The sequence below is a fragment of the Sinocyclocheilus anshuiensis genome, unplaced genomic scaffold (assembly GCF_001515605.1).
Source record: "Sinocyclocheilus anshuiensis isolate Anshui unplaced genomic scaffold, SAMN03320099.WGS_v1.1 scaffold454, whole genome shotgun sequence".
NCBI classification, from domain to species: Eukaryota; Metazoa; Chordata; class Actinopteri; order Cypriniformes; family Cyprinidae; genus Sinocyclocheilus; species Sinocyclocheilus anshuiensis.
In genome coordinates this window covers 5220127-5228700 of record NW_015548217.1, presented here as the reverse complement: position 1 = coordinate 5228700, position 8574 = coordinate 5220127, and the positions used below count along the sequence as shown (strand labels likewise).

General features: G+C 36.3%; 1 protein-coding gene across 4 annotated transcripts in view; it reads left to right on the top strand.

The window, feature by feature from the left end:
- Window positions 1–8574, top strand: part of LOC107654070 (exocyst complex component 6-like) — a 57889-nt gene that overhangs the window by 15394 nt on the left and 33921 nt on the right. For all 4 annotated transcript variants that reach the window (XM_016441001.1, XM_016441000.1, XM_016440999.1 and 1 more), the window contains exons 6-11: window positions 3269–3473; window positions 3928–4077; window positions 6329–6397; window positions 8022–8105; window positions 8177–8223; window positions 8303–8423. In XM_016441001.1, the coding sequence (XP_016296487.1) occupies window positions 3269–3473; window positions 3928–4077; window positions 6329–6397; window positions 8022–8105; window positions 8177–8223; window positions 8303–8423 (676 nt within the window). The remainder of the gene's footprint in view (window positions 1–3268; window positions 3474–3927; window positions 4078–6328; window positions 6398–8021; window positions 8106–8176; window positions 8224–8302; window positions 8424–8574) is intronic.

Below are 8574 nucleotides of genomic sequence, written 5' to 3'. Positions count from 1 at the left end.
GACTGACTAAGTAGCCATTAAGGGACAAAGAAGGGTCATTATTTTCAAGTTCAATGTGACCTTACACCCATCCCGTCATTCTAGGAGATGACTGAACACTTCTTTATAAAAGAGGTTTAAGTGCATTTTTAGATAAATTCTAATAGTTAAATTATTTTTTATATATATATATATATATAAAAAATAATTTAACTATTAGAATTTATCTAAAAATGCACTTAAACCTCTTTTATAAAGAAGTGTTCAGTCATCTCCTAGAATGACGGGATGGGTGTAAGGTCACATTGAACTTGAAAATAATGACCCTTCTTTGTCCATTAATGTCTACTTAGTCAGTCATAACACATCATGAATAAATAAACTATTCAAACGCAAAGACAACTGACCTTGTGTGTGCCCTTCTTCACAGCACTGCCCTGTACCAGCAGGCCCATGACAGGCCTCCTCCAAATTGAGGCAATTAGTGCAATGTGTTTTTCCATTAATCTGTGTGTCGCCACTGCGCGCTAATGACTAGGCTGGGACATGGTCTAATCAGACAGGGATTCTTTCACAGTTCACATGTAGCACTCGCTGGGAAGGGTGCCACTTTGGCCTTCCACATGGACGTACGCGCACTTCAGAGCGGTGAGGTCAGGGAGCATTCAGAGGCACCGGCTACTGCGGTACAAGTTATTAAGCATATAAGTACATTGAATATGGAAAGACACAGGTGTGCAAGTTTGGTATTTTAGAGCCCATGTTGCATACATAATACTGGATATATTTGGAATAATTACGACTTTTTTAATGCTTTTTGAAGAAGTTTCTAATGCTCAAAAAGACTTCATTTGTTTGATCAAAATACAGTAAAGCAATGATTTTTTTCTTTTTATTATTATTATCAGCTTTGAAAACAGTTGTGCTGCTATTTTTGTAGAAACTGTGATGATTGGGATTCTTTTTCATGAGCAGAAAAACAACAGCATTTATTTGAAACTGAAAATGTTGTAACATTATAAATATTCTTACTGTCACTGTTCATCAATTTAATGCATCCTTGCAAATAAAAGTATTCATATCTTTATTTATTTACTTATTTTAAATCTTACTTCAGCATTGATAATGATAAGAAATATTTATTGAGCACCAAATCAGCATATTATAATGATTTCTGAAGGATCTTTTAATGTCGAAGACTGGAGTAATGATACTGAAAATTCACTTTTGCCATCACAAGAATAAATTACGTTTTAAAATGTATTCTAATAGAAACCAGTTATTTTTAATTGTACGAATATGTATGAATATTTCACAATGTTACATTTTTACTGTATTTTTGATTAAGTAAATGCAGCCTTGGTGAGACTTGTTTTCAGAAACATAAAAAAAACATCGTAATTATTTAAAACTTTTGACCACTAGCGCATCCTGGGGATAAAAAAAAGAAAAGAAATTAAGTTTGGATATAAATGGAAAAAAACCCCTATGCTTTTCCCATGACTTGATTCATACTTCCATGAATTTGGCCACTACACTAATTTACATTTACATTTAGTCATTTAGCAGACGCTTTTATCCAAAGCGATTTACAAATGAGGACAATAAAAGCAGTCAAAACTAACAAAAGAGCAACAATATATAAGTGCAAATGACAAGTCTCGGTTAGCCTAACGCAGTACACATAGCAAGGTTTATGTGCATTTATATATATATTATACACACACACACACACACACAAAGAAAAACAAATAGATAGAATAGAACAAATAGAAAGCTAGTGTTTTTTTTTTTAAATAAAAAATAAGATAAATATAGATAAAGTATAATTAAAATAGAATAGAAAGTGTTAGAGTTAGAGGGTCAAATAAAGGTGGAACAGATGTGTTTTTAGTCGTTTCTTGAAGATGGCTAAGGACTCAGCTGCTCGGATTGATTTGGGCAGGTCATTCCACCAGGAGGGAACAGTTAATTAAAAAGTCTGTGAAAGTGATTTTGTGCCTCTTTGAGATGGAAAAAAATAAATAAATAAAATTCTCCGCTAATTCATACAAGCAAAATATATAATGAATTGGGTATGAAGAGCACAGGAACACAAGCCGTTAATAAACTTCTGTGTTTGTTGTGGTAGTATTGTAGTTATTCAATGCTGATAAACTTCCACCTGCAGGAGGGAACAGTTAATGAAAAAGTCTGTGAAAGTGATTTTGTGCCTCTTTGAGATGGAAAAAAAAAAATAAATAAAATTCTCCGCTAATTCATACAAGCAAAATATATAATGAATTGGGTATGAAGAGCACAGGAACACAAGCCGTTAATAAACTTCTGTGTTTGTTGTGGTAGTATTGTAGTTATTCAATGCTGATAAACAACCACCTGTGACCACACAGTTGCAACACTGCTTATCAACCGTAAACACAAAAAACTCTGACAGTTATAGTAACATTCTGAGTTCAGTAAGTTAAGCTAAATCAACAACATTTATGTCAACAGAAAATTGACTCGCCTTTTGTTTTCTTTAAAAAAAAAGTTACAATGAGGCACTTGCAACAGAAGTGAAAAGGGCATGTATTTGTAGAAATGTCAAGCTTTTAATTTTATAAAAACGCTTGCGTTAATTCTCCTCTTAAAACTTGTTTGAGCTGTAAAGTTGTTCTTATCATTTTTACAGTTATTTTAGGGTTTTATGGCAACAGACTTGTGAACAGACTCTTCACTCTAAAATCATGTTAATGCACATATGGTTTACATCTAGTGGCTGTGCTATTGAAACAGTGAGTACAAGATTGGCTCCATTCACTTTCATCATGATACAATCTGACAGTGATTCTCTTAGCCAGGGATATGATTTTTATAGATACCTCAAAATATGCCGCAATACAATTACAATTTGATTAGATTTATTATGATATTATGTGTTACATTTTTATTAACTCGCAAATGCAGCACACACTTTTAATTGAGCTACCTCAAAATTGCTAATACGATATCCCTACTGGTTGTTATAACTTAATAATAATAGTAATAATAATAATTATAACTGATCAAATATTTAATGACACCTCTGTGAAACAGTCAATGAACAGGAGTGTCAAAATAAAGGTGCATCTTAAAAATATAGATACCGTTGTTTGTGTGTGTTCTGTGTTGAATCACTCCATATCAGTGTATCATTGTAGCCCTAGTAAGTGCCTCAAAAAGATTTTTGCTTTTTAAAGAATATTGACTCCATCTTAGCCTTTATTGATCATCACATTGCTGTTATCAAATTGATGTTTTTCCTTTTCAGATACTACTCTGCATTGAAAACCATGGAGCAGCTACAAAACATTTATATTCCCAGAGTGAGCCAGTACAGGTTCTGCCAAATCATGGCTGAGACGCTTCCTAAACTCCGAGAGGAGATTAAGGAGATCTCCATGTCCGACCTAAAAGACTTCTTGGAGAGTATCCGAAAGCACTCGGATAAAATTGGTGAAACCGCAATGAGACAGGTAGGATTTTATATTTTATTTTATATTTTTTATTTTATTTTTTATTTTATTTTATTTTATTTTATTTTATTTTTTTATTTTATTAAAATAGACTGTTGTACATCTAGGTTTCAAAATCTAGTCTATGGTTGCTTCCTAACTGAGACGGATTCTTATACAGTAAGTGACTGATTTGGAGGGCTGTACATAGGTGTCTGCATATCATACAAGTGCATTGGAGAATAGATTCGTTGATCATTGGTTTCAGAGCTTGCTGTTTGCATGTTAATGCTGCCTACCTTGTGGAGCAGCCTGAGCAAAACCCTGATGCTTTCAAATATTCTATGTAGACACCTGGTTTTGAAATGTAGATAATGGGTACTAAACATTTTTGCACACGTATAGAAAACTAAAGTTGCAGTGAGAGGCTGTTGACGTTATTGTTGATCTCCTCTTCATCACCTTGTTCTCTCAGGCTCAGCAGCACCGTACGTTTAACAGTGCAGTGCAGAAGCAGGTGACTCTGAGCTGTGCCAAACCTCTGTATGGTCTGAATGGCCGAACACCCCTCCAACACAACGGCCTGAGCACAGAGGCAGCGGACGAAGAGGAGATGGATGAGAAGGTACATTCTGAGAATATTTAGCATCAAGCCCAAAATAAACATGAAGCACCATACTTTAGCCCTGCTTTATGTATGGCATTAATATCCAGGTCTTCTCGAAAACTTCCCGATTTCATCCTGAAAATATATTTGACAAAGAAAATTCATTTAGAATCATTATATATATATTTTTTTTTTATATAAATGCAAACATTTTCCTCCGATGCTTGTTAATAATATTTAATGAATATTTAATTAATTACAGTAAAAAGTTAAAATTAGGGCTGGGCAAGTTAACGTGTTATCACGTTAGCGCCGACAATTATTTTATCGCGCATTAACGCAGTTTTTTTATTATTATTATTTTGAAAGCCCTTTACTCACTGGCTCTGAATTCACATACAGACAAACCATGGGTCACAGGAGGCGTGGGATGTTGATCAGTACTGGCTTGGGATGGGCGTCATCACACGTCTCAATCAATGAGAGCATTTGGGGTGGGCCTAAGACTGCAGTATCGCTCACATGAATGCTCCCGATAAAATTATTTAGGCTAAGCATCAACATTCACAAACCACTGTTCGCTGTTATTTTTAACAGAAAAGAATGCAACGTGCTCGTAATCACGACTTCATAAGTGGGACATTTCCGATAGCACGTGAAGACAGCAGAGAAGCGCTCTCGCTCAGCACAGTGGAGTGCATCGTTTTGTTAACTTTGTGGTTTATTATTATTTTGAGTCGTTTGGGACGCGGTAACACATGACCCTCTCACAATATATTGCTTTACAGATCTATCACTTTTGCCGCTAAGAAATGTACACGCAATCATGCTGCACGTATCAGAAGTTCGGCGCTCCGGCGCGGTTAGCGCTCTCACTACATGCGTGCCGCGCATGAGCCCTACTGGACCGCACTCTGGTCCACCTCTTCCAACCGAGCCAGGGACGGCTAAACGAACCGCTCCCAAGCGCGGCACGGAGCGATCACACTAGTCAAACAAACTGGGCTTTGGAGGCCAAACGTGCTCAGGCACTGTTAAGATTGCCTAGTGTGAGTACACCCTTATTCCCCCTCATCTCGCACACGAGTCTCTACCCGCCTGCACCCACACTCGCCCATCAAGTGTTGTCTCGCGCCGCACTCTGTTGCGTTGGGTCCCGCGATTGTGCAGGTCTCTACTCGGAAGGTGCCTGTTATACTGTTATGATCGAGGCTCTGGACTCTGTGCATAAGTTATTTTTCTATAACAAACTATAAAATATTTTCTATAAAAACGTTAATGCCCTGGCAGTGGCAAATAGCTTTGGTTTTATATTTAATTTGATTATATTAATGTTATAAGTTGAGATTTACAAGAAATATTTTAACTGCTACTATGTAAAAGGAATACTATAAAAAGCACCTTATTTGTTTAAAGTGTTTGCAAACCAAATGCTATTGCACTTTTGTTCATATAGCAGTACTTTTAAATGAAAAAAGTGCACAATACACTACTTTTGAATGCATTATTGAATTTTGTGCATAACAATGTAATTAATCGCAGAAAATCATGCGATTAATCGCAATTAAAAAAAAATTATCGTTGCCTAGCACTAGTAAAAATACATTTAAAACCAGCATAAAAATGTGGTAAAACTGTAAAGGCAGTACAACAAATCCTATGATGTATAAATACTTGAATTAGACTTTTAATAATGCTCATTTGCTTAATACTTAAAATATTATATTATTAGTTATTGTTTTGTATTTTATAATATAGAATATATTATTATAATTGATTTAATTATTGATAGTTATTTATTATTTTATTATATTTATACTATGATGATTACCATTACTGTAATGAAAGTAATGTGTGTATATATATATATATATATATATATAGAGAGAGAGAGAGAGAGAGAGAGATAGAGAGAGAGAATTTAAAAAGTACTTATTTGCTTATTATAACAGTATTTGATTAATTATTGTACATATTGTGTTATTAATTAAACTATTAATAATTGCTTATTAATTGATTATGCTTATACCACAATATATAACAATTCTAATAATTTTTCTTGTATGACAAATTATAAAACAATAATATATTTATATGCCTTAAAAATGTTTTGAAGGGATATTTTGTTGAATCTTTATATGTTGTTCAATTCAAAGATCTCTTCTGAAAACATCATAAATATAGTTGAAGCTTCACTGTTTAATCCATTGCCAGTAAAGGCACTTGGGTCAGGAAATGTTTCTTTAACTTTGTCAGTTTTCTTTTTAAGGTCTTGACGGTGCAGGATCTGGTGGATTTTTCGCCAGTCTACCGATGTCTTCACATCTACACTGTTTTGGTAATTCCCAGCATCTCTTTTACTACAAATGTGCCGTGCACACAGTGAACAACCAATATATCAACAGCCTGTCTCCATAACATGTTATGAAAGTCTGTTTGGGTTCTGCAGTAGAACACAATATGTGTTTTATTGAGAAACATTCCTGTTGATCTGTTTCTAATAGGCCTCCAGCCTCTGAGTTGACAGTGCGTTTTCATTGAAAGGCTTTTCTCTCAAAGTGGCTCCTCGAACATTAATGGCTTATATAAGCAAAGGGATTTCCAGAGTTTTGACTGTCGTGCCATCAATATTATTTTTGCTTTAAACCAAACGCAAACTGTGGAGAGGTGAGATTGAGTTCGTTAGCGCTCGGTGCCATCGCTCATCTGGTCAGAACTAATCCCGAGTCCTTCAACACGCCAACAAAAGGGGTCAGACTGCAGCATCTAATGGGACTGACCGAGCAGTAACCCCCTTTTTGGCGTAAAAACAAAGCAGTGAAAAAGTTATTTCGCTTCGGCATTCAGATTGTGCACAAACTGCGGTGCATTCACTGGCCGTAGGATGAGTCGAGTGCTTTCCCATCAATGGTTCAGTTAATGAGAACACGAGCGCTTTTGACCGCTGTGCTACCCGAGAGCTCACAGGTGCTGGCAAGGGCCGAGGGCCACTCTTCAGCCACACCGAGAAGAGAGAGGGGGCGCAGGTGCTTTGCGTTCAGAGAGATTGTATGTTTCCAGTTCTTTGGAAATACACTTTGCCTAAATTTCAGTCAAACCACATATAAACATACCTATACATACATTTCACTCCAGTTTCCAGCTGAAATGAACACTAGCTGCAGCAAAACGACAACCACTTTTATTCCTTTTTACACAAGTTACAATAATCGGGCAAATAATTGAAAAAATAAAAGCACAGTTCCTTGCACAATACTATATTATGACCTCAAAATACTGTTACCATAGTGATTGATCTGTAAATTTTTGATATTCGCATTGCATAACCTGCTTCATATGTATGGCTTTTCGGGTTTAGTAAACTTGCTTGGTAGCCCACCTGATACAGCATTGCACTTGCGATGCGGAGACCTGGAGTATGAATCCCTTGAAACAAAATTCACGAGACACCACAAAAGAGCTTAATAGAAAGCGTCGTTAAACAACAACAACAACAACTAGATCAAAAAGTTAGTCAAGACAAACTTTGAAGTTAGCTTGAGAAAGCCTGACCAGAAAGTTTGAAAAAGTTTTAAAAGTTTTGTTAGGGTGTTGCTATGCGGTTACTAGGGTACTTGGGGTGGTTGCTACGTATGTGGTTGCTAGGGTACCCGGTGTGGTTGCTAAGGTGTTGCTATGCAGTTGCTAGGGTACTGTGGGTGGTTGCTAGGGTGTTGCTCAACTTAACGAGTGAAATTAAAAATTAATTGCTAAAGTCAATCAGTGATGGTACAGTTGACTGGTTTGCATAGAAAACATTCCGTGTCTTGTGTGCCTTAACCTGATTAATTACAAATACAGTTTGCTCTGGGGTAAAATGAACAATTGCATGCCGTGCAAGTTGAATGCTCTTGTATTAATTAAATTAAATGGATATTAATTTGTTTTTAAACACTTTAATGCCACATTCTATTTCTTTATAGGGAGACAGGGAGACGTTTGAAAATTACTATAGGAAGCAAAGAAAAAAACAAGCAAGACTAGTACTGCAGCCTCAGTCTAACATGGTTAGTATTCGTTGCTCTTTGTACAATCCCAACAGTTTGTATTTTTTTTAATTGAATGTGTTTTACTTCAGCACGAGACAATGGAGGGCTACAGGAAGTACTTTAATCAGATTGTCGGGTAAGTTAAATCTGGATTTATTTGTGAAGTTATTTGTGTAGTTTGATAAAGTAATGCCAACTCCCATCATGCTTTGCAGGTTCTTTGTGGTGGAGGATCACATACTACACGCCACACAAGGCCTGGTGACTAGAGCCTTCACAGACGAACTGTGGAACATGGCCCTGTCCAAAATCATCGCAGTGCTCCGCACACACTCCGTGAGTCCCGCACACGTCCCAATCAAGTCCGAGCACTGCGGGGGATGCACTAAGGAGTCTCATGCAAAGATTTGACATCCCCCTCTCTTTCTCTCTCTGCTGTGCTCTGGCCCAAGTCTCTTTTTTGTGATTGAAAGTTAGCTAGCAGTGG